Here is a 25,528-nt window from a genome sequence, read left to right on the forward strand (position 1 = left end):
AGGGTAGCCTAAAAAACATAAACTACAGTTTTTCATTAATACAAATTAAAAGACTAAAAATCATGCTTGTTTTGTTTGTCCAGGCTGGAAAATTGGATCCACATCTGGTTCTAGATCAGCTTCGTTGCAACGGTGTTTTGGAAGGAATAAGGATTTGTCGACAAGGATTTCCAAACAGGATAGTGTTCCAGGAATTTAGACAGAGGTAACAGCAGGAACAGTCTTTTGAGGTTTTTATAAGATAAAGTTCCTTGTTAAATAATTGAAGACACCCCACACCCCACTCCCTCCCCCAACCCAACTGGAAGAAAATCCAAAATCATGTGTGAGGTCTTGAAGTGGCTTGAACTTGAAGCAGTTAAATATTACAAGTTTATTCTAAAGACACTAGGGAAGAGGAAACCAATCTAAAATGGACTTCTGGAAAAACTTTCTGGAGAAATTCCTTAGGTGTGCACTTGATGACTATAACTTTATGGGTTTATAATAATGTAGCTTATTGTTGAATGTAAAGGTGTTTTTTCATTTGACTTAAAGGTATGAGATCCTTACTCCCAATGCAATCCCAAAAGGTTTTATGGATGGTAAGCAAGCCTGTGAGCGTATGGTAAGTGTTTACACCTATATATTGTTAAAATATTGAAAAGTTGGAAAAAAAAAATTGTCTTTTCCTTGTTGTAAATACAATGCGCTTGCCTGTCCATTTAGATCAGAGCATTAGAGCTGGACCCCAACTTATACAGAATTGGACAGAGCAAGATCTTTTTCCGAGCTGGTGTCTTGGCACACTTAGAAGAAGAACGAGATCTGAAGATCACAGACATTATCATCTTCTTCCAGGCAGTCTGTAGAGGATACCTGGCCAGGAAGTATGTGTGCTCTTATGGTTTGATTTTTCTTGTGGTCATCTTCAGCCTCTTTGATAGGGAGCTATGCATTAAAACTTTCATTTCAGGAGAGATTTTCTTAAGAAAGCGCGTTGCCTGATAAACTGTAGTTGTATCCAGGGTAAATAGGTGAATTTTTACCTAATAATAAGAATTTGAACCTTCATTCCATAGCAGTATTTCCTTTCCTTAATCTTCCTTTTGTGACACATGCAGCAGTTTATGGTACAGCTAGTGGCTGCAAAAAATCTCTCTTTCTGCTCCACTGGAAGTTCTTGGAGATAGTCTGGAAAGTTGCTTTTCTGAAATTAAAGGACAATTCAGCGTCTAATCCATCCTGATTTTATCTTTTTAGGAAAAACGTCTGTTAAGAGTAAGAACAAACAGTATTTGTAATTGTTTTGAAAATGGTGAATCCAGCTCTTGCTCTGCTTCTTTGTATAGGAATGAGGACTCATAAATCAGTGTAGTCACTGAAACTTAAAATAAGCTTACTTATGGTCTGCAGGTGTTCTAGGGCTGGGTAACATAAAAATTGAAAACATGGACAGATGCTCAGCTGTATTTAACGTTAAATGTTTTGCTCTTTCTGTCTTCAGGGCCTTTGCAAAGAAACAACAGCAACTGAGTGCACTGAAAATCCTGCAGAGGAATTGCGCTGCATATTTAAAGCTTAGGCACTGGCAGTGGTGGAGAGTCTTCACGAAGGTTTGTTATATTCTGTCACTTTCTTTGACTTTTGTAAATAGGTAGATGCAGGTTCTTACTTGTTCATTTCAAATCTTTGCAGGTGAAGCCTCTTCTTCAGGTCACTCGTCAAGAAGAAGAACTTCAAGCCAAGGACGAGGAGCTAATGAAGGTGAAAGAAAAACAGACAAAAGTGGAGGCAGAACTTGAGGAAATGGAAAGGAAACATCAACAGGTTTGTGCCCAAGATCAGCTTTTGATATGCAGAATGTATATTGCACTATATCCTGCGTGAGGGAGCCACGTTGGGGAGATGCTTGTGAAACAGGAGAGCTAACTCTGCTAAAATCTGGAATAGGAAGATATAGCATGAGCTATTCCTCCAGGAATGCAGAAACATCATGTTAATGAAACTACACTTTTTTTTTGCCTTTCCAAGTTTACAGGAGAATTTCAGCAGCAGTGTCATTTTCCTTTTCAGATGTGTTTTCAGAGTAGGATATTTCTGTGGTGTATATATGATGTTTAAGACATGGAGAAGCAATTACGAAAATTATTGGGCAAAACTGAAAATGAGTTTATGCTGATAAGCAACAGTGATATCAATTTAAAGAACAGCTGAAAGAGATTCAGTAAAGATAGACATGTATTTATCACTATGGTAATTTTGAGACATGATAGAACTGGGATGGATATCTAGAATGGCAAAGCATCAGTTCCTATTGATGAAAGGGCTGGAAGGCATGGCTTATAAGCTGCACTCTACAGCTTCCTGAGGAGTGGAAGTGGAGAGGGAAGTGCTGATCTCTTCTCCCTGGGATCCCGTGACAGGACACATGGGAATGGTTCAGAGTTCAAAGCTGCATCAGGGTTGGTTCAGACTAGATATTAGGAAACATTTCTTTACCAAGAGGGTGGTCAAACACTGGAACAGGCTTCCTAGAGAGGTGGTCGATGCCCCATGCTTGTCAGTGTTTAAAGGGCATTTGGACAATGCCCTTAATGTGCTTTAACTTTTGGTCAGCCCTGAAGTGATCAGGCAGTTGGAATAAATGATTATTGTAGGTCCTTCCCAATTGGGACTATTCTATTCTATTGTCAAGCTTACATAGCAAGAAGTAATGTGTCCCAGTTCTGTTCCAGTGACTCCAAGTGCCAGCTTCAGCCCAGCTGCCCATGGCACTGCTCTGTCACTATGCAGGGAAGAGTGCGAGGAACAGTCCAGGAAACAGGCACTTCCCTCATCTTTTTGCTGCTGGTAGAACAGGGCATATGTGGTCGGTACAGTGGGATCTGATCCTTAGACTGGGGGGACAAGTGAGTCAATATTGCTGTAGCCCTATTATGAAAGCTGGTGTCTTCTGGACTGCTGATAGAGCCCTCCGCTAAAAGTCTTTGGTTTTGGATATTGGCCAGGGTTGGTCAGACCAAGTCAAGAGTTGGAGCAGAACTTGGCCTTTAAGTAACTTTGTAGTTGTCATACATATAATCTCTCATGAAAGACACTGAAATGTTGTTTTTACTGCTTTACTATGTTTTGTGTATATTTTTAGCTTCTAGAAGAGAAGAACATTCTTGCAGAGCAGCTACAGGCTGAGACAGAGCTCTTTGCAGAAGCTGAGGAGATGAGGGCTCGCTTGGCTGCCAAAAAACAAGAGTTGGAAGAAATTCTCCATGATTTGGAGTCAAGGGTTGAGGAGGAAGAGGAAAGAAACCAAATATTGCAGAATGAGAAGAAGAAAATGCAGGGCCATATTCAGGTATGCCTCTTGGTAACTGGAAAAGGAAAAGCATGCGAACAGGACAGTTAAGGATGGGAAAGCTCCCTCAGCATCTCTATGGCATGGAGGAATTTAGCTCCTTAGCACCATGTGTGGAATAAAATCAATTTGAATTTTTTTCTCTTCTCTTCCTCCGTTCAGTGTGTTTAGCTTCTTGTGGTCTCCAGGCATATGAGGGTGAGGAAAGAAAAAAAGTCAGAATGCCCTCTTGGTAGCTATAGCGTATGCAGATAGAGTATTAAAGGTAGCAAGCACCTCTGGGGGGGAGGAACCAGGAATGACTGCATGGGGCTTACTTGCTTTCTTATGGAAACAAAGACTGATGGGATGATCTCACTTATGAGAGAAATGTTCCTTTTTGACTGCAATCCAGTGAATATCATGAAGAATATTCCATCTTTGACTTTTACGAAACTAAGACAACTTTATCTCCTTCAAGTTACTTGGGGTTTATTTGTGAAAATCAGATGATTTAGATGCTTCCTTTTGAATACATGGAGGCCTTGAAAAAGGGAATACCTGAGAACTTACCTGTCTTTCAAAATATTCAAAGTACTTGAAGGGGAAATAAACGCCACATCTCAGAGCTCTTGATGCCTTTTAATAAGTGTCCATTAATGTGTGGCTGAGAACCTTATTTAAAATTGTGAATGAATAGAAGCACAATACATTATTACTTTTCTAGTTATATCTAGCTATTTGTGCCAGTATCTGAACCATTTCAGCTGTAATATTGAGATCTAGATTCATACTGAAATCAGAAGATCTGTTTCCTGTGGCATCTCTTCCCAGACACTGCACTTTTACACCAGATGCCCTATTCAGATGCAGTATGCTAGGAAGTATTTGACATAAAGCCTGATTTGATTTGGTTGTCATTAAGTAGATTATTTTATGTTCAGAATTAAGAAGGTGAAAGATTCTGGTGAAGTGAGTGTATGTTTCCTAGACAGCATATTTCAGCCAAAGCTGAAATAGAGTATAAAAAATTCCATGTGTATCACATGGCCCTTAATTTCATTACCAGATCATTGATATAAATGAATCTAACAAAAAGCAAATGCATTTTTAGTGTTAGTTAGGGCAGATGGCTTTTCAAAATAATGCATTTTTTTCACCAATTTAAAAAAAAAAAAAATTAACACATGGGTAACCTGGAAAATGCACAGATGCAATTGCCTTTCTTTCCAGGACCTGGAGGAACAGCTTGATGAGGAGGAGGGAGCTCGACAGAAGTTGCAGCTTGAAAAAGTGACAGCTGAAGCTAAGATCAAGAAGATGGAGGAAGAGATCCTACTGTTGGAGGACCAAAATTCCAAATTTTTGAAGGTGAGACAAGTATGCACGGTGGAGATTCTGCGCAGTACCAAGTGATAGCTCACAAAACATTTGAGACTGCTGTTACGTTATCTATAGAGTTTGTGCCTGAAGACTTGTGGGGTTTGAACAAGTTGAAAGTGAGACACACTTAAAGCTTCTTTTAAACTGACCTTTAAAAGGGAGGTATTTGCCATGCATTCTTTCCAATTTCATGAGTCTTCCAAATCTAAGAGCTGGAAACAGCGTTTATCGTAGCTATTGTTGTTCTTTGCTAGCAGATTTCCAAAAGTGTGCAGCAAAGGCTGTCCTAAAACCAGGCCTCCTGTGTGTTAAATTCCAAGTCTCACTTTCTTGGAAAATAAATGTTCATGTTTCTATACTATTCCAATTCATTCTTAATATTGACAGATCAGTCACTTGAAATAAAATCTGTATTATATATGCTGTATGAGACCTCTATATATGGATTTTGTATATTCAGTTATTTGTGCTGCTTAGAGACTCTTCAAATTGTATTTTAGAAGTTATTCTTTCTCCCCTTTCTCCTAACTAGGAAAAGAAGCTGATGGAGGATCGAATTGCTGAATGTACTTCTCAGCTGGCTGAAGAAGAAGAAAAGGCCAAAAACTTGGCCAAACTCAAGAACAAGCAGGAAATGATGATCACCGATTTGGAAGGTTTGTTCTTACTACATTTGCCTATTAACAGCTTGGACATCATGCTAGAAAGGAATGGATCACTTATTACAATGTATGCAGTGTCTGGTCCAGTCTGCTAAGTGTAATCTTATATGTAGATACCTTAATAGCTGTTATTTTTACTTAAATCTTGAAAGAAATTTGTGTGGCTTGCAAGACTTGTTGCATTTAGCTGCTCAGTCTTTCTGATGTTTAACTTGTTAGTTTTTCATTTTTGAGAATACATTTCATTTATAGACACGCTCAGAAATCCGTGTTGTTGCATGCATCCCTTAGTAACAAGGTAAAACATCTGTCTCTTGGGAAGTTGCTACACTTTTCTATAATAACATATTAGAACAATGTATTTCTGGAAGAATGTTAGTAGGCATTCGTTAGGCTTTAGTATTTTTTGAGTAAGCAAATCTGAATTGTTTTGCTTTTCTTAATGCTTTGTTTATCTAAAATGCTTCAATTTCTTTGGCCATTTATTTCTGAATGTTTTGCCTGTGTTGTCACAGGCTAAACTAGCCCTATATGTAACCTTTATTGATTTTATGTGGTTTTGTTTTTAATTAGTTATGGCTGTAAATAGCTATTGTACAACATTAATAAACTGCCAAATCAAAGTTGCAAAATATAAGGCAAAGTTGCTCTCTGTGCCCTAATTTGGAAATAGTTTTTTCACTTACTATATTATGGCCTGTCTTGCTACATATTTTAAAACTGATGTGCTTATGGAAGAATACCAGAGTTTAATCTTATCTGTATAGGAAGGCATTGAACTAATAGGGATAGTAGGTGATTGGTGTACCTCTTCTTTAAAAATCATATTCAGAGACCTTAAGATAGGCATAAGTACCTTTACTCACTGGAAAATAATGCTTGAGTAGTTGTGTGCTTAAATCAGGACTAGTGTTTCTGAAAAGACTTGACAGATGTGTTTAGTTATGGTACTGTTCCAAGACTGATGACCTTAGAAATGGAAATTAAAGCTTAAATAGAAGACATGCAATTTCTTGGCTAGTAAAGCATAGTAAAATGATATTTACTCTTTGAGATGATTCAAGAAGCCATTAAGCTCTCTCTGCTAGGGTCTTGGCACTGCTAGGTACTGAAATTCGGAGGGAGGGAAAAAAAAAACCCCAAACCTAATTCAGTTGACTGTGAGCTTTATCAATTATAAAATTGGGTCTTATGACACTGTTCTAACTGTCACTCACCAGAAATATGATGTAAAAACAAAGGGAAAAGTGCTGGTTTTTTTGAATGAGGAATTGTTTAGGGAAAAAGTGTTACTTTAGATTGTCTGGAAAATCCCAAATAGCCCTGGGTGGCTCTAAGAGATGATTCTTGAACATGGCTCCCTTTCCATGTAGAAGATGATGTCCTGATCCAGTAGCAGGCTTAGGAAGGGTGTGAGAGAAATCTCTTCACTGAGGACCCACAAAGTATTGAACAAGTCTAATAACTTATATTTATGCTACTGCATATAGAATTGTGCTAATGCTATGCTAAGCAAAACCTCCTGTGACTTAAATATACCTGGTCATTAGCTAACTGCAAACAATGCAGCCAGTAACTATCTTAATCAGGCAACAGGCAGATCACCTAAATGTATTTTATTGCTGTGACACTGATAACTGGACGGCCTTCACAAAGGAATACCTTAGGGCAGGAGTATCTTGGCTACACAAATAAATTACTGGAAGCTACCAGGTTTGCAATGTCTTGCTGAATATCAATGGATGTGATTTAGTGGCACAGATACTTGCAAAAATGCTTTATCCAAGTTTTCTTCAAGCTATACTATTTTCCAGTAGACCTTTTGGAGTCTAGCCTAGCTCTTCCAAAACTATGCAAGCCATCATTTTTTCCAGTCCATAGTTGTTCTTCATTTTTGAATCCTGATGTCTATGATCATCTGGCCTAGCAGCTCAAACTGCTCTTTATCCCATTCCTTATTTTCTGTCAAGATGAGGTTATGCTTCTGTTCCCTTACTTCAAACTTTTTTCTCTAGTCATTGACTTTTTCTTGACTTTCTATCTAAATCATACAGTTCTACTTCGCTATTTTATCTTTCCCAGTCACCCTTCCAGCTGCAGACTGGAGAAGGAATTGTCACAGCATATACTAATCTTCCCACCCTTCTTGCCACCCCATTGCCCTGCCCCTGAACCTTCTAAGGATGACAAGAGGAAAAAATTGCTTATAAATATAATTCTTTGCTTCCTTAGAGCGCTTAAAAAAGGAGGAGAAGACCCGTCAAGAATTAGAAAAAGCTAAAAGAAAACTTGATGGTGAAACAACAGACTTACAGGACCAAATAGCTGAGCTGCAAGCCCAGATTGAAGAACTGAAGATCCAGCTGGCCAAGAAAGAGGAAGAACTGCAGGCTGCTCTTGCGAGGTCAGAGCATGACGGGGCTTATGACTACAGAAGTGTGGTAGAAACCTACTTTCCCAGAGAGAATTTCAGCTGACTGCAAACTTATCAGTTAGAACTGGGAATGTTAAAGCAGAAGCCAGTTCACGTTTGTACTAGAGCATCTTTAGACACCTGTGTGCTGTGCATAGACATGGCAAAAAAGGAATTCAATGTTTTATCAGCATTCTTGCTCTACAAAGCTCCAAAACCAATGTTTCACCAGGGTATAATAGCATTTGGGCTCTGGAAGCTTTTTTACTCTCCCAGAGTTCAGCCTCAGGAGGGGGGAAAAACATGTAATTCTCAGAGAGCTTTCTTAATCGTCAAAGTACTTGATAATGTATGTCCTACTCAATCATTGAAAGATTTGTGTGGTAGTCCTGCAGCCACATGTTATAATATAAACTAAACACCTCTTGTATTTTTTGAGTAATGATCCATAACTTTCTGGGAAGAGAAAATTCTACAGACAGGGTGTATTTTTGGGACAGTGTTGAGATCTACAAAATTGGAATACTTGAATGTAAACTTGAAAGCTTGATCATTCTAGTAGTGCGTCTGTAGTTCCTGGGGCACTGTGCTTGTTTGGATCTTGAGAATAACAGTGCAGTAGTGGTTTTCTATCTGTGAAGTTTTAGAAGGTCTATTTTATTCTAGGGGGAAAGTTGAGTTATCATTTGTGTACATAATTTAAATAACACTAGATGGTTATGAGAATAGATCTGAAGCTATGAAATATCATTAACTGTTGTGCCTCTGTTTAACAGAGGTGATGAAGAAGCAGTTCAGAAAAACAATGCACTGAAAGTGATAAGAGAGTTGCAGGCTCAAATTGCAGAACTCCAGGAGGATCTTGAATCTGAGAAGGCATCACGCAACAAGGCGGAAAAGCAGAAAAGAGATTTAAGTGAAGAGTTGGAGGCTTTAAAAACTGAACTGGAAGATACCTTGGATACCACTGCAGCACAGCAAGAGCTGAGGTAGGATTATATGTCTGTGTAAGAAGTCACCATTAAAATTTGTCTTTAATTTACAAAAGACTAAAATGTTGATTTTTTGATAACCATTGATGCTTCCTCTAGGACAAAGCGAGAGCAGGAGGTGGCTGAACTGAAGAAAGCAATTGAAGAGGAAACCAAAAACCATGAAGCACAGATCCAGGAAATCAGGCAGAGGCATGCTACTGCGCTGGAAGAGCTCTCTGAACAGCTTGAACAGGCCAAAAGGGTGAGAAGAAAATGAATTACAGAAATACATTTTTCTGCATCAGGACTTTTTATAAGTAACATAAGTGTTGTGGTCTCTTCCACTGATTTCTGCAGATCTAAGTTGTCCTCTATACATGCATAACAATTGCAATTGAATCAAATATATCCTGCTGGTTTTAATATATTGCAACTATTAGACAGTCTTGGCATCTATCTGAAAAGTGTTCATTAGACTTGGAAACAGTGCACCTAGAGATAAATTCATGTAGCAGTTCTGTGGGAATTCTCCAGCAGCCCACATGCTTATTTGGTGAAAAGCAGTTCTCTGCATGAGTGAACTGCAGAATGCTTCCAAATAAGGTAACTGTAATGTCGGCACTCACAAATAACGAGCTGTGAGTACAGGTAGTGTAAAAGTTCTTCCACCCACTCTTAACTTCATGCTTGTACTTTGACCTCCAGTGCTAGATATCTGTGGAGTATCTTGCCAACTTGCACAGCTGTAGTGTGTTCTCTGGTAACCACCACCAGAGCAGGCAGGAGGAGGCACACCTGGGTGGCATGGTTCCTACTAGTGTAGCTTGAGTGTGTTGTTCAAAAGCAGAATTATTCCAACACTGCCAAAAAAAAAAGTATCTTTAGTTTGTGAAATTATAGTTCTGGTCATTCACAAATGTATGCGTGGACAGTTCATATACTGTAGTAATATTTTTATGTAGGGAGTACTTCACAAGCTTCCTTGGTTTAAAATACTAAGTGAGAAACATGGCAGTTAAAGCTGGTGGAAATTATAGTTTATTCACCTGAAGATCTTATGCATATCTTCAGCTCCTTATTCATTAAATATTCTCAATAAGAGCATGAAAATATGGAAAAATACCCTGCAATCTTAAACAAAGGTCCTGTGATAAGATGATGTCACTTCTGGTGATATAGTAAGAATGGCACTTAAACATCCCTTATGCCAATTATTACTTTTTTAAAAAGGTTTTTGACAAACGTCAGTGCAGTGGTGAAAAGTGCTTTGTTATGCACTTCCAGGCTGCTACGCCTACTAAAATCAGGGCAGCTTTAGTTGATATCTTTCCTTTTATTTCTGTGAGATGAGCCATGCTGATCTGTTAATGGGCACATTCCTTCCTACTTACAGTACTACTCAAACAGTCATTTTACAGCACTGACATTCCAGATCTTGTTGAATTCATAGAAGTATCTTCTGGTCCTCACTGTTACCTGTGATATCTGAGAGTGGAATAACTTGCATTAACTTAGTCTTTGGCTACCATACACAGAATGTTACATGGCAGCATTTTAAACACTTCCTACTTACAACTTGCTGAGCACTCGTGTTATGTTTGAACTTGTAAACCTGATTTGCTGGACTGAATATTTTTAGCAGAAAACTTTATTGATACGTAACAGTGTTGAATTTCTTTCCTTCTGTTTTTCCTAGTTCAAAGCAAATCTTGAAAAAAACAAGCAAGGCCTAGAGTCTGACAACAAGGAATTAGCCTGTGAAGTGAAGGTACTGCAGCAGGTCAAGGCAGAGTCTGAACATAAGAGGAAGAAGCTTGATGCTCAGGTACAAGAGCTAACTGCTAAGGTCACAGAAGGAGAAAGACTGAGGGTGGAACTGGCGGAGAAAGCTAACAAGCTGCAGGTAAGGCTGTATGGAAGTTCTAAACTGCTGAAAAATATGCAAGAACATAAAAGCCTTAACCATATGCAGAAATGGCTAGGAGAATGACTTTCAAAGATGCAGCTAGGTCTACAGGAACTGGGTCTATATTTCATGAGGGAGGTGATCTCAGTCATGCACTCCTGTACTTGAGGGGCCTTAAAGTGGTGATGTGCCTCATGTGGAGATAGCTGGACAGCCATGACATTAATCCTGAACTTTTTGGGCTATGTGAGAATTATAGTGGCTTCTAAGTACATGGCTTCCCATCCTGGAGACCAAATCCTGTAGGAGGCTCTAGTGACAGCTGGCCTACGTGTTTTTAGCTTGGATATGGAACTGAGTAGATTGGGCTGAGCTCCTTTGTAGGTGTGAGCAAAAAGGTACTGATTGACGATGGCTACAGGTTTCCTTTTGTGCTTCTAAGTTGGGAGTTTGACAGCTAGGGATTGCAAATAAAGGCCTATTCTTCTGGGAAATGGAAAAAATGGACAAAATGCAGTCAGGGCTGACTTTTAAACCACAGCAACGAGTACCTTAGGTAAATCAAGCTAAAGTGCTTCAAAAGGAAATGGCCCAGTTCTTTTCAGAGGAAGCTTTCGGGCAGTCTCTCACTGCATATACAAGTAGCATAGCCTAAAATAGCAAGAGTTGGCACCTGGCAGTAATGTTTTCTCTTGCAGTGATGCTTTAAACCCAGCTGCCACCCTGATAATATCTAAATTAATGGTCCTGTAAAATATATGGTCCTATAATTAAAAATAGCATTTAAGTCTGAATGCAGACATTGGAATGACATGCTCTGCTACATAGCATGCCTGCCTCTTCTTATGTTATATCCTTAAGTTCAAGATTGACATCCAACTTCAAGTTTCTAACTAAACTTCAGTATTTTTAGCTTGTTGTATCTTTGTACCGGGGTTTATTGTTGTCTTGCCATACCTGGAATTTGTTGAGGTTTTGTGTTCTGCAGTTCCAGCTCCCAGTGGGACGTAGGCTTTGCTGTGAGTCAGCTGCATGCTGTTACCTTTAGAGTGCTTGCTTTGCAGAACGAGTTGGATAATGTCTCAAGTCTCCTGGAGGAAGCAGAGAAGAAAGGCATTAAGTTCGCCAAGGATGCGGCTAGTTTGGAATCTCAGCTTCAGGATACACAGGTGTGTGTGCAGTGAAGCTTTAACTTTGCACTGAAGCTTTGTTCCTCATTGAAATGCTAACTGCATAACAGAAAATACATTTTCATTCATGGTTTGGAAAGTCCCTTGGGTAGAAGCTGTATTTCCTATTGCAGTCTAGTGAAATGCAATGTATAATGACTGCTCAGCTGCATGTGGAGCCAGTTTTTCATTATCTAAGATTCACTACTTTGATAGACTGTAGCCTTTCAGTTTCTCTTTTATTTCTTAGTCTTGGTGGGAGATAAGTATTAAGTCAAAAAAACCTTTTCAAGTAGAATGTTAATGTAAATAAGATCCTTGGGATATATGAAAGGCATGAGGGATAATACCTTGCCTTTTACTGACAGCTTAAGTTCTTAAAACTGCAAGTGTTTGGTTTTGAGTTAAATAATGCAGCTTTATGCATGTATTCATCACTTAAATATACTTTTTCTTCCCTGTATAAAAATGCATATGGTGACTACTTGAATAATGTTAATCACAATTGGAGAGGTCTGTGAGGAAGAGGATGGGGGAGGGGGGATGGTGGTTACACCTTTTATTAGTTTCTGTTATGACAGAAGTTTCCACTGCCAAATTACAGCTATCTTTAAACTGACCTTTATATTTAAGCAATGCAGCAAAACTTGGAAGCATGCTGCCATTGCAGGATTTGCTGCTCTATATTCTTCCCCGGTGGTTTAAAATAGGGACTCTATATGCTTGTCTGAAAGAAGAAAAACAAATTTTGAAGGTGACTTCTGTGCTCGTCCCATTAAAGATGGAGAAGTATTGTCCATTAACTTCTAGAATCTGTGGCATGGATTCCATGAGCAGAAATATGCTTTATAAAGGTTTAAGTGTGCCCAAAATGAATGAGCAGTGCCTTTTTGAAAACCCAAATTACAGATGTCTTCATAAGCATGTCCTTGTACAAAAATGCTGTGAGAAAAATAATCAAACCTGCAACTCCATGTAGAGTGACGGAGGGTGGTAGCCCAGGGCCACAGTTAACACACTATGAACCAAACTGAACTTTGAATATGCCTGTTTGTGTAACAGGAGCTGCTTCAGGAAGAAACCCGACAGAAACTCAACCTGAGCAGTAGGATTAGGCAGCTGGAAGAGGAGAAGAACAACCTGCAAGAGCAGCAGGAAGAGGAAGAGGAGGCCAGAAAGAACTTGGAGAAACAGATGCTCGCCTTGCAGTCCCAGGTAAGCTGTTGTAAATGGCAGGACTTCTGTAAGGCCTACACATTCCAGGTAAAATGAACTGGTGTCCCAAACCTCTCGGAAAAATGTCATGTAATTTGCACACATGCTAGACCAGATTTCGGAATAAAATTGCCTGTGGTCTTTCTCCATTGCAATAATGACTAGTACAACTAACTGCAACGGGCAGGACTTTCCCCTACTTAGTATCCTGCTAGCTCACAATTTTTGTGTTACTTTAGCTAGCAATAATACCCATTTCTGGTTTTGTATTTTGGATCTGGTGCCTTTCTTTCCTTCTCCTGATGCACTAAGGAACATTATTTTCTTTTATTAAATTTCAGTTGGCTGATGCTAAGAAAAAGGTAGATGATGACTTGGGAACCATTGAAGGCTTGGAGGAAAATAAGAAGAAATTATTGAAGGACATGGAGTCCTTAAGCCAGCGCCTAGAGGAGAAGGCAATGGCTTATGACAAACTGGAAAAGACAAAGAATCGCCTGCAACAAGAGCTGGATGACTTGATGGTAGATCTAGATCATCAGCGCCAGATTGTTTCTAACTTGGAGAAAAAGCAGAAGAAGTTTGATCAGGTAGTCTAGTTTCCTGTCATCTTGCTGCTTTCTATGATTTTTAAATGGCATCTTGTTTATATTGTTACTGCATAAATGAACCTTGTATAAAGAAGAATCTGACAAGAGTACTGTGGCTACTGATAAATCTTTTGTGAGTAACTTGGCCTTTGTTAAGAGTAACTTGTCACTTATTATTTCAGTGAGCTAAATGCCAGCTCTGAGTCTTGTTAGATCAAGTAATAAGCTCTTTATGTACAAAAAGGAAATTATATTGTAACAAAAACTTAAGAGTATTATTGTAATCCCTCAAGATAGACTAAGAAAGGATGTGAAGACTGAAAGATGAAAATAATATAAAACTTATTTAATCTTGATTAGTAGCTTGCTTTCCTCATCTCATCCCAGAGTAGCTGTAGCTGTTTTCTTACTAGCACTTTGATCAAGATCGAGAGACTAGACAGTTTCTGAAGGCCAGTTAAACTTAGAGCATTAACTACTTCATTGACTACAACACCAGAGGCAGGAAGGACCTGATTATAGAACTTATGAGATGGATGAATTATTTCTTATGTTCAGATGCTGGCAGAAGAAAAGAACATTTCTGCCAGATATGCAGAGGAAAGAGATCGTGCTGAAGCAGAAGCAAGGGAGAAGGAAACCAAAGCACTGTCTCTGGCTCGGGCTTTGGAAGAAGCCCTGGAAGCTAAGGAAGAATTTGAAAGACAGAACAAACAGTTGCGTGCAGATATGGAAGACTTAATGAGCTCTAAAGATGATGTGGGCAAAAATGTAAGTACGTTTCCACACCCTGTGTTATGTACTGCATAGGGAATAACGCAGGAAAACTCCCTGGCTGGAGAAGTATATTTGACATAAATATAGAACTTTTTGAAGCTGATTTATAACCCAAAATTCTGGAGGAATTAATGCCCAGAATAAGGGGGTGGTCTTATTAATATCAGGCCTCTTCAAAAGATGTGAAGACATGGAGAGCAGAAGTTGCTGGCCAAATGACTAATGGCACCTGCACTAGATTAAAGAGCTTGTCTCAACTACTTTTTCTCTGTGACATTGCCCAGCTCACCTCTCCAATCATCTGCACAGATATTTGTTGGGTTCTCTAATACAGACTTAAGAGATGCTGCTCTGCCTGTTCTGAGTCATCTTGCACAGATGTTTGTTGGGTTCTCTAATACAAACTTAAGAGATGCTGCTCTGCCTGTTCTGATTCATTGTCCAATTCAGAGCATCACAAAATGTAGTGAACTGAGTTCATATAATGCCTTATTTTGTTGTTAATAACTGCTGATGTTGAGATATCTGAAGGAGAGGGTCTGATTAATGTTTGTGGCTTAGGTTCATGAACTGGAGAAGTCAAAGAGAACTTTAGAGCAACAGGTTGAAGAGATGAGGACTCAGCTTGAGGAACTGGAAGATGAACTGCAGGCCACAGAAGATGCTAAGCTCCGTTTGGAGGTGAACATGCAAGCTATGAAAGCCCAGTTTGAGAGAGATCTGCAAGCCAGAGATGAACAGAATGAAGAGAAAAAGAGGATGCTGGTTAAACAAGTATGTCTATTTTACTGTACTTCATAGTGGGAATGGTGTGAGGATCTTTTGCCAAAGCTCTGGCTTCAGCGATAACTTGCTACCATAAAAGTAAAACTCTTTGCTTAAAGATCCCATCCTATAGAAATCCCAAGCACTGATCTTTACAAACAATAGAATAGATCTTGTTGAGGACTGGCCACTGTCAACTGTTAGTATTAGTCTGCTAGTGATGGTCCTCCAAAAATATTCAACATGCAAGCAGAGGTTTGTCTATTGCTATGTGGGTGTATTTCAAGGACATGGGTATGTTATTTGGACTTTAAAGCCCATCTTATTTGATGTACATCCATGGATGCCAAGAGAGACTGAAAAACTGTAATTAAGTGAACAGTTTCCTAAATGAAAATTGTGGCAAAGATTCCAGATTTGCCAGACTTAAGAATTCTAGTAACACAAAGCAGATCAGAAGAGACTCAAGAAATGTCTTTAAAATTTCATGCTTGTAAGAGAAGATGGTTCTAAGTTAACATTAAGCTTTGAGGAAAAAACACCCAATATTTCAAGATTTATCACAATAAACAAAAATGTACAATTACTAAGAATCACCAATATAGAGATCTCTTAGAAATAAACATGGCCTGGAGGGTTTTTGAAGTTTCCTGCAATGCAAAATTGCTATTATCTTGCACTGGACAAGAGCTCTTGACCTAGCATGAGGAGGGAGGCTTTCTTCAAAACAAAAGATATTCTTTCATGTTGATAACCTGTGGCATTTCTGGCTCAGTTTTATTTTTGCATAAGTTTGGCTTAGTTCATGTTGGCTTGCTGCTTAGGTACTTTTCTGTTTTGTTTTCGAAAAAAGTATATAAATTGGTATATAAATGCTAGTAGCACGGCTGTTTCAAAAGGAATGATTTCTTTTTTTCTTGAGAAAATTTCCTCTTACTGGTTCAATCAGAATTAGTGACATCTCCCCTAGAGTGATACCTAAATGTGGCTAGATGTGCTGGGCAAGAAGCTGATCACTAAGTAGCTGAACAGATGAAATGGAAATGCTTCAGATGCTGAGTTATTCTCTTTGTTTTCCTTTTTGTCAGTTCAGAGATCTCTGCTTCCAATTTGTGGATTTGTTTTTGCCATTTGCAGTGTATTCCCATGTAGCTTGCATTCTTTAGTCTTTTCCAATTGAGTAATGTTCTGCTCTGCAAAGACCTTTTGGAGTCACCGACCATTTTGTTAAGGTTTTGTGTTTGCTCCATTCCTGGAATTGAGCCTGTTAAACGCCTTGATTTCACAGGTGCGAGAGCTGGAGGCAGAACTGGAAGATGAGCGCAAACAGAGGGCTCTTGCTGTGGCAGCCAAGAAGAAGATGGAGATGGATCTGAAAGACTTGGAAGGTCAGATAGAAGCTGCAAACAAGGCTCGAGATGAAGCAATCAAACAGCTACGTAAGCTCCAGGTAGGCACAGCTAATCAACTGAGCTGCTTTCTCTCCTGGTGACAGTCTGTCAAGGGTGTTGTTTTTCATTAAATATATTGAAGGCAAAAGGAGTATCAGAATTGACTACGCTGACATATGTCATAGAGTGTCTGGCCTGAACTTACCTCCTGCTCAAAACTCCTCTATCATTTTGTCAGTAAGGAGTTAAGATTGTCCCCCATGTACTTCTATTCAGTAGTCATCTTTTTCTTTCTTTCAACACTTTGCATAAAAATTTACTGAGTATTGCTTTCTAGGCTGCATTTTTAAAATTTGTGGTTGTTTGTATCTTTGAATTTACTGATTTGAGCTCAGCTCCTGCTGACTGCTGCTTCTTCAAGTTGTTGAACTTTTTAAGGCGTTTTCAGCCAAAAACGCTCCAGAGAAAAAGGAGTAAATTTTAGTTGCTTTTAAAAAGCTCCAAGTTGCCCATTCTTTTTAGTTTGGCAAGAAAAAGACAGTCCTTCTGTGAAGGATTTATTTCCCATTCCCAGAAAAACACTCAACATTTGGTACAGTTCAGTTTTGCCAAAAATTTTCAGTGCCATGGCCCAAAGCTGCAGGAGTATGAGGCCATGGAAGACCATGTAAAGCATATGGCAAATTAAATTGCCTTTCTGCCCTGTCCATTTTATTCTTTGGCAATCCTACTTCAAATCCTACTTCAACTGAATGAGGGCAATTCTGGAACTCAGCCCTGGGTGAAGAGGGAGCATAGGTTAAAGCAAGAAATGCTGGTACCTAGCAGTACCTGGCTTCTCTATTTCAAGAGGATAGGACAGCTAGAGAGTTTATACCCAATCTCTATACACTTTCAAACAAGCACCTGAAATAAGTGGTCTCATGACTGGTGGTATTCTGAAGATGCAGGTACAACTTAGAAAGTTGGAGAAACTACATTTTACTCTCTTAGCGTCTCAAGTCAAGCTTGTGCAGATTAAGATCTGTCTGTGTTAACAGTGTTTCTTAAGGGAAGCATAAGTATGTGCTTCTAGGTGTGCAAAATGGTGCATTGTGTTAGTTCTGCACTGCAAATAGTTTCTTACCTTGCGTACTTGTAATAAGTTTTGGTTGTTTTAGTCAATTTAAGTAAATTTTTTTTACAAGTCATTCCATGAGCTTTACCTCTCCATAAGTTCCATGACAAATGTAATTGAGGGGCTCTTTATTAGAGTCTTTTCCTCCACGAAATATGCCAGATAAATGAGGTGAAGTCTTACAATGTGATATTTCTGACAAGAAATTGAGTGATGGGAAGATGAGAAAATGAAGTTTTACTATGAAGATAAGAACTGAAAATGCATTTAAGTCGAATGAAGCCACTTTGGGAGGAAGATTTTGCCTCTTAAGGGCCAAAATGCTTCAGAGCTACTAATAAATCTTGTGATTGTCCTAATGCAGCATGGCTTTTTCTTTCCCCTGCTTTCCAACTGCAGGCTCAAATGAAAGACTACCAGCGGGAGCTGGAAGAAGCCCGTGCATCCAGAGATGAGATCTTTGCGCAGTCCAAAGAGAGTGAAAAGAAGCTCAAAGGTCTTGAAGCAGAAATACTTCAGCTCCAAGAGGTGAGATTGAAATCTAAGAAATTTGTTTTTCTTGCTAGAGTAAGGCAAAGATCAGAGAGTAAAAAAAGTAAAAAGCAATGTAGTGAGTTGAACAGAGAAATGGGAGCCAGGAGAACTTTCTCTTCCCCTCTGCCCCAGGTCATTAGTGAACTTCTTGTGGCTTTGTAGGAATCGTTCTAGTAGTCTGGACTTCATTTCTCTCCCTGGGTAGAAGGAAAGCTTTACTACTGCTTAAACAGATTTAAGGCCTCACTAAAATTTGCAAGAGAGTTCGAGAGTCTCTGAAAGGTGCAGTGCAGTGTCAGTGCTGAAGTTGATTATTGCAAATATATAAAAACTGACAGTCTCTCCAGTACCTCAGTGGACCATTTAAGTCTGTGGAGGTTTATCACTCTGCCCTTTTAGGTCCTCATCCATCTTATGGGCATGTGTTCCCTCATTGTTGGCAATTTATGTAAGAGCTTTAAGTCTGGCTATGTATCACTTATCTCCCGTTATCTCCTTGATCTGCCCCAACGTCAAACATCAGCAGAATTGCCTTATGTGAGAGACTGCCTCTTTTTTGTCTTGTATTAGCTGCAGACCGAAGTTTGAAGCAATCACTCAGATGTCACTACATTTACGTTTGAGCCTTTACAGATAACCTACGACTTACTAGAGCTTCTCCATGTCATTCTTTTGTGCACTTTAAACTTGTCCGTCTTGCACTTGCAGTGCATTTAATTGTCCTTAGTGAATGCGTGGGTGTTTCTACCACTTAATACAGTTTTATAATACGAGATTCAGTGCTGTTTATACTATTGTGCTAAAGATTTTATTTTCTATACTTTGCTTGCATTCATGCTATGTACTCTGTAAGAACCTAAAAAATTTGCTCATTTAGTGCCCACTTTACACTGAATGTCTTTATTAGAGCATGTGACAGAATGGTTTTCTCCTGCTGTTTAGGACTTGAGTGTTACTGATGTTCACAGATATTTTTTTTTTTTCCCCTTAACTTTGTGCAAGGAACACTTCAGGGATGGGGAGAAGTAAATCCATTGTAGTCATATGGCAGTTAAGGGGGGAAAGTATCAAGATGATGTGTCCTGCTAGGTTCTACAGCTGTTGCTTCTGCTTATCCATTAAAAGACCTCAGGGATATCACACTTCACAGCATCTTCTGGAAGTTATTAGAAGGCTAAATTGTTTGCAGAAGTTTTGAGATTCTTAATGTTGTAATGAATCTCTTCCTAAATCTTCACAGGAGTTTGCTGCATCTGAAAGAGCCCGTCGTCATGCTGAGCAAGAAAGGGATGAGTTGGCTGATGAGATTGCAAACAGTGCTTCAGGAAAGTAAGTCATCAAATGTATTAATGATGCATCTGAAGAACTTCAGGCACCAGCAGCTGTAGTTCTCAGTAGTATGCTTGCAAATTCTCTATTGACCTGTCTTCATGATAAAAATTCCTTGTTGTTATGAAGAGAATTGCTGACACAGTAGCTTCTCATGACAATTTGCAATGCCTAAAGTATCAGAAGCAAACTAGCCGGTTTGTATCGGCTCTGAACATGTCTTGACCCAAATACTTCCTTTCAAGGTCAGCACTGCTGGATGAGAAGCGCCGGCTGGAAGCTCGTATTGCACAGTTGGAGGAAGAGCTTGAGGAAGAGCAGAGTAACATGGAGCTTCTCAATGAGCGGTTCCGAAAGACCACGCTGCAGGTGAATCTGTTGTTGGCAATACTGTTGGGGCAATTTGTGTTTCAGTGTGTAGTTAAGTGGAGGCTCTGAATAGCACCAAACGATCTTCTATTCTTCTCCTCTGAAAGGTTGACACACTTAATTCTGAGCTAGCTGGGGAGCGGAGTGCTGCCCAGAAGAGTGAAAATGCACGGCAACAGCTGGAACGGCAGAACAAAGAGCTGAAAGCCAAGCTGCAGGAACTAGAGGGATCTGTGAAGTCTAAGTTCAAGGCAACAATTTCTACTCTAGAAGCCAAGATTGTGCAGCTAGAAGAACAGCTTGAGCAGGAAGCCAAGTAAGGAAAAAAATCTGTTTGCCTGTGTTTGCTCTGTCAGTTGAATGTCTGAAATCTCCATGCCTTAAGTTTTTTGTAGGGCTGAGATGTTAGCTTACAGCACAGGCATTAGGGTTTATTATCTGGAAACCTACTGTTTAAGGGACACACTTTGACAAGGCAGCTGTAAAGTGACTGGGGTGGAAAGTTTCAGAACCTATTTGCTCCGTAACTGAAACTGCTGAATTAACTCTTGAAGTTAACCAGGTGAATATGTTGACTATTAGTCCCAGGATCCACAAGGTGCTGCAGAAGCTTCTCAAGACAAGATGAAACATCCCCTTGAGACACCTGGTCTCTTTGGTTAGAGGAAGCAAGTTGAACAGCTTAGGCCTGACAGCTTTAGTTAGTTGAGATGAATTCTGTGCTCTGCAGAAGTCTGCTTTCTCCAGTGAGCACTTCCCGCCTGTCCTTTCCATCTCAGTCCTCCAATTTTTTTTTTTTTAGCTAGTTCCTCCCAGAAGGACTGAAGGTGGACTGTATTGTCACCATCTCCAATCCTTTTGTGCTTTTAGCTCTCTGGGAGGCCCGTGTTGCTGTTTAGCAATAACTTTAAAGCTGCTCTGTTGAATCTCATTGTGAAGAAGAACCTCTCTATCCCTCTTTAGCATGCATACCATATTCATATTGCTCCAGTGCTAATACTTTACTATTTCAAAACTGCATCCCATCCAGCCTCCAGCATATTAAAACCCAAGTTCTGTTGATGGTGGCAGGTATGTTAAGAGGACTCAAGAATCAGTTACACAATGAGACAAGAGCCTTTTAGAAAGGACAGACCTTGTGTTCCTAGACTTCAAGTACTGGGACAAATTATGGCTTTTGATTATTCTAGGGAAACAGCAGCTGCTAACAAATTGGTGCGTCGTACAGAGAAGAAATTGAAAGAAGTCTTCATGCAGGTGGAGGATGAGCGTCGACACGCAGACCAGTACAAGGAGCAGGTAGGTGGAGGGGCTTAGCTTTTGAGGCCTGTTTCTCAGAAAACACAAATAAAACCATACTTTGAGTAGAAAGGGCTTGTTACAAAGCATTTTAATGAAAACATTGGAGGGAACCCCTGTCTTGATCACTAAACCACTAGAGTACCTCCCAGCAGTCAAAGCCTCCCTGTGTTAGCTCTGGTGTGATGATGGTCCATTATGTACCCTGGCATCCCAGACCCAGGAGCTCTGCAGTGTTTCTGGGAGTCCACACTGGAGTCTGCAGTGAGGCTGATAGTTCATCTCCAGCCGGGGTGGTCGAGGAGGACAGGGTGTTAACTAACCTTTCTGACCTCTCAAATTGTGGGGATGCAGCTGCTGAGTTTGATCCTGATGACCTGGTTTTTTTGTATTTTAGATGGAAAAAGCAAATGCCAGAATGAAGCAGCTCAAACGCCAGCTGGAGGAGGCTGAAGAGGAAGCCACACGTGCAAATGCTTCCCGACGTAAACTTCAGCGTGAGCTGGACGATGCCACAGAAGCTAACGAGGGCCTGAGCCGAGAGGTCAGCACCCTGAAAAACAGGCTAAGGTAAGTGGTGCCAGTAGCAGTGGGCACAGGTTTATCTAAGCCCTTGGATCCCCACAGACTGTCTCCATAATGCATCCTTAGGGAGCATCTAGCTGTGGCCCTGCAGAAGCAGAGCTGCTAAGGTTAGGGGATGGGTCAAACTGGAGCCTGCTGGGAACAGCTGACCGAGCCTGATGGTGATAACAAAGAAGCTGCCAGAGCACAGGGATATTCCTGACAACTCTTGAGCCTGAATTCTTCGGAGCTTACATTGGCAGGTTCCCTGGGGTTGCCAGTTCAATCCAGCCGTAGGTAAACGTGACAGAGGAGACAGCTCAGTCGTGCTTTTCCAGTGGCTGGTTCTGATCCCTTTTTTGCTGACCCACTCTGGTGGGAGTGTTTCAGCACTTTCCTTGAGAGCAGGTCTTTAGGATCAAGTATCAAGGATCTTTAGGTCTGTGTCAAGTACAGATCGGAGTCAGCAAAGGTGAGGCTGGTGCAGAACAAAAACTGTCTTGACAGGAAGAGCAGCTGAGCGTGTGTGGTGGTTTGGTTTTTTTTTTTAGAGAACCCACTGTGTTTAGTACTTGGTCTGTGTTTGGTGCTTGTACAGAGACAATATTTTAAGTTACTTGGGACTTGCCAAGTTAAGATGATGGTATAAACTAAGCAGGAATACCAGAGTATCAGAACGTGTGTGCGCACAGTGTGTTGACCCCTTGGTCAGAGAGAGGGTTTCAAGACACTGCATGTGAAATTTGCCCCGTGGTGGCCTGGAGCTGAGCTGCCACATTCCCCCCCGGCTCAGCGGGGGAGGTCTTCCAGGGGCAGCCACCAGCACCGGGACTCGGGCTGCGAGCAAGACGTGACCCGTCAGCAATCGCCGTCTGCTTGTTGTTCGCAGGAGGGGGGGCCCCATCACCTTCTCCTCGAGTCGATCTGGGAGACGCCAGCTGCACATTGAAGGGGCCTCTCTAGAGCTCTCGGACGATGATGCGGAGAGCAAAGGCAGCGACGTGAACGAAGCGCAGCCGGCCCCTGCTGAGTAGAGCCCTGTCACACTATTTGCATGCAGAGACCTCTTACACAGTAGTCGGCAGGAGGAGGACTTTCCTGACCACCGAACTGCCTTGTGGCCGTAAATCTGCCTTACGAAACGTCGGCATGCTACAAGGTTACTTATCATAGGTCAACTATGTCTTAAGGCTCTCCAGCCTCACCATACTGTACCCTGCTTCAGATATAGGTACAACTGCTTTTTTATATATAGTAAACAAAATGGGATCGTCTCTGTTCAGTGCATCTATTTTCCAGATACTCATTGTAAAGCCATTTTATAAAGCATCATGTGAAGGATGAAACTTTTTTTTATCAACACAGAAACTTCATTCCCAGAGGGTAGGTGGTTGGGACAGACCCATTGTCATGACTATGCATGCTTTGTTGTACAGACAACATCCTTCCATTTCTTCTGTGCTCGGACGGCCCTTGGCTGTATTGAGTCTGTTGGATCATTGAAGACCAAACTGCACCTGTATCTTTCTTTTCTCCTAATTGTTGTGATCAGCACACAATCAGCGAGTGAACTGTGAAAAGGCCTTGGGAAGTGTTAGAGGGAAATGTAGGGATGAATGAGTAGTGTCCATTTTTAACCTGCAATATCATTTTGAAGTGTTCTCAGCACCTGCTTCATCAGTTAGTGTTCCTGCAGTACAGGCAAACTGAAATAGCATCACCGTTCCTCATCTGTACAGTACTTCTGCGTTTGTAGAGACCTGCTATTACCATGCCCAACAGATCTGTATATATATTAAGGCTAGTATAATGTGAACACCAGTGGAAAATAAACATACAAACACAGGCAAAATTAATTTATTAATTTATGGCTGAGTTAGTTAGTCTTCAGGACATGGAGCCGAGCGGCTGCACTGTGAGACGAGGCTTACGTGGTACCTGAGCAGCCAGCCTGGTGTTACTGGGGGAGCTGGTCCGCTGGCCAGCCGAGAGCAGCAGGGCCGCCTGTACTGTGCAGTGTGGGGCTCGTGTGGAGCCTGTGGTTACAGGGTTCAGCGATGGATGTTGCCTGCCTACGAGTTAACATGCCAGTGGATGTGAATCCTTTTTTTTTTTTTTTGTTTGTTGTTGTTTTTTTATTTTGAACAGTATTACAGCGAGTAGTTAGTGTTGTTCTTGTTTAAATAGCTGAAAAACTGACATTACAGAAAGTGCCTTAGACACTACAGTACTAAGACAATGTTACATATATAATTTGCCTATATAACAATGATTTAATGTATTAATTTTGACTGTGCTTCATATCATGTACCTCTCTAGTCCAAGTGGTATTATTGATATTAGTGACAATGAATCAGTGTTAACTAGGAAACTTCCTCTGCCACATGCTCAAAAACCATGGATTTCCTTTTTTGGTTAAAAGCTTTAACATCTGTCGCAAAGGTTTTGTTGTGTGTGTTTGGATATTTTTAATCAAACTGGCTGTTGACCACCAGGCATCTGACTGCAAATATCTTGTTTTCTTGTATACCCATATTTCTAGACAATGATTTTTGTAAGACAATAAATTTATTCATTATAGATGTGGCCGCCTGCTCTGTTTACTTACAGGAAGAGCTATCTCCTGAGGCTGACATAGACCTTAATAAATGAGAATATGACTGGAAGCTGCCTTTTCCCTTCTTACTGGTTTGTTTGCTTGGGTGTTTTTGTTTGTTTTTTTTTTTTATTTTGACCTAAACACAGTATAAATGGCCTGGTCAAGGGCTGAGTCTTTGCCTTTGACCTTTAATGGCAAGGCATAGCTGGAGCACAAAGGGAGCTGACCTTCAGTACCGTGGCACAGGCACACCACCCTTTCTGCCTTTAAGAGGGTCTGGCCTTTTTTCTGAGCAGTTAAATTTCCTGGTTTGGGTGGCCTGTTGTGCAGTGTGGGATAAGGCTGAGGCTAGCGGAAAGCTGCAGGTGCCAGTGCCCTGGGGCTGATCCCTGCTTGGCTCCATTGCTGGGTGAAGGCTGTGGAGTCTGCACAGAAAATGGGGACCAGGATAGACCTGGATCTGCCCTGGGAGGGGAGAGGTAGGAGTTAGGAAGATGACTGGGTTAAAAAAGTGATGAGGGGAAAGAGGGCAGGTAGCAGAGAGAGCAGTGGCTGGTGGGGCAGCTGGAAGCCCCTGTCCAGGCTCTGCTGCACAGGGCAGTTGGAAAGGGTGGAGGCAGGAGCTCCTCTGACCCTTTCAGTGGTACCTCTGCTTCCAGCTGCCTGGCCTGAGCTCTGGGGGCCTCCCAGTAGCAAAAGGCTGCTGGGGACCCCCGCTGGTCCCAGAGAGCAGCTCCTGGAACCCTGTTCAGACCTGGACGCCTTTTGCTAGAGGATCTCCTTCAGTGCTGTGGCTGCTGCTCCTCCGGTAGTTGGGATCATGCTGGGAAGAGCTTAGGGGATGTGGAAGTGCTTTTCCCTATTGCTGTCATGGCTGACACGCACCAGGGCAGGTGCAGAGGGCCTCGGCTCTGTGCGCAGCGCTGCCAGGGGGGGCAGGGCCAGCCTGGTCAGCGGTGGGAGGGAGGGTCTGTAGCACTGGCACCACGGCCCCGGCTGTTGGCTGGGCAGCAGGTGCTGGAACAGCTGCCCCGGGGTCGGCTTTGCCTTTGCGGGGCTGGAGCTGAGCCCAGCGGCCTGCGAGAGGCAGCACCGACCTTCCCGTCAGGCAAAACGCCGCCGTGCTGCGGGGGGCGGAGCTGGGAGCGGGCACGGCCGT

At 41.2% G+C, this 25,528-nt stretch overlaps 1 protein-coding gene across 1 annotated transcript in view; it reads left to right on the forward strand.

The window, feature by feature from the left end:
* MYH10 (myosin, heavy chain 10, non-muscle) overlaps positions 1-23,560 on the forward strand; it is a gene marked incomplete at its 5' end in the record, with an annotated part of 39,475 nt that extends 15,915 nt beyond the window's left edge. Inside the window, 25 exons of the mRNA XM_009572974.1 lie at positions 84-205; positions 538-607; positions 709-869; positions 1,487-1,595; positions 1,678-1,809; positions 3,128-3,334; positions 4,547-4,684; positions 5,229-5,352; positions 7,591-7,762; positions 8,548-8,760; positions 8,863-9,007; positions 10,442-10,648; positions 11,716-11,820; positions 12,883-13,035; positions 13,377-13,625; positions 14,184-14,396; positions 14,964-15,176; positions 16,456-16,617; positions 18,075-18,203; positions 19,450-19,538; positions 19,784-19,907; positions 20,015-20,223; positions 21,098-21,206; positions 21,604-21,776; positions 22,660-23,560. Of these exons, the coding sequence (XP_009571269.1) occupies positions 84-205; positions 538-607; positions 709-869; positions 1,487-1,595; positions 1,678-1,809; positions 3,128-3,334; positions 4,547-4,684; positions 5,229-5,352; positions 7,591-7,762; positions 8,548-8,760; positions 8,863-9,007; positions 10,442-10,648; positions 11,716-11,820; positions 12,883-13,035; positions 13,377-13,625; positions 14,184-14,396; positions 14,964-15,176; positions 16,456-16,617; positions 18,075-18,203; positions 19,450-19,538; positions 19,784-19,907; positions 20,015-20,223; positions 21,098-21,206; positions 21,604-21,776; positions 22,660-22,804 (3,873 nt within the window). The remainder of the gene's footprint in view (positions 1-83; positions 206-537; positions 608-708; positions 870-1,486; positions 1,596-1,677; positions 1,810-3,127; positions 3,335-4,546; positions 4,685-5,228; positions 5,353-7,590; positions 7,763-8,547; positions 8,761-8,862; positions 9,008-10,441; positions 10,649-11,715; positions 11,821-12,882; positions 13,036-13,376; positions 13,626-14,183; positions 14,397-14,963; positions 15,177-16,455; positions 16,618-18,074; positions 18,204-19,449; positions 19,539-19,783; positions 19,908-20,014; positions 20,224-21,097; positions 21,207-21,603; positions 21,777-22,659) is intronic.
* Between the last annotated feature and the right edge of the window lie 1,968 nt (positions 23,561-25,528).

The sequence above is a fragment of the Fulmarus glacialis genome, unplaced genomic scaffold, assembly GCF_000690835.1.
Source record: "Fulmarus glacialis isolate BGI_N327 unplaced genomic scaffold, ASM69083v1 scaffold16812, whole genome shotgun sequence".
Classification (NCBI taxonomy): Eukaryota; Metazoa; Chordata; class Aves; order Procellariiformes; family Procellariidae; genus Fulmarus; species Fulmarus glacialis.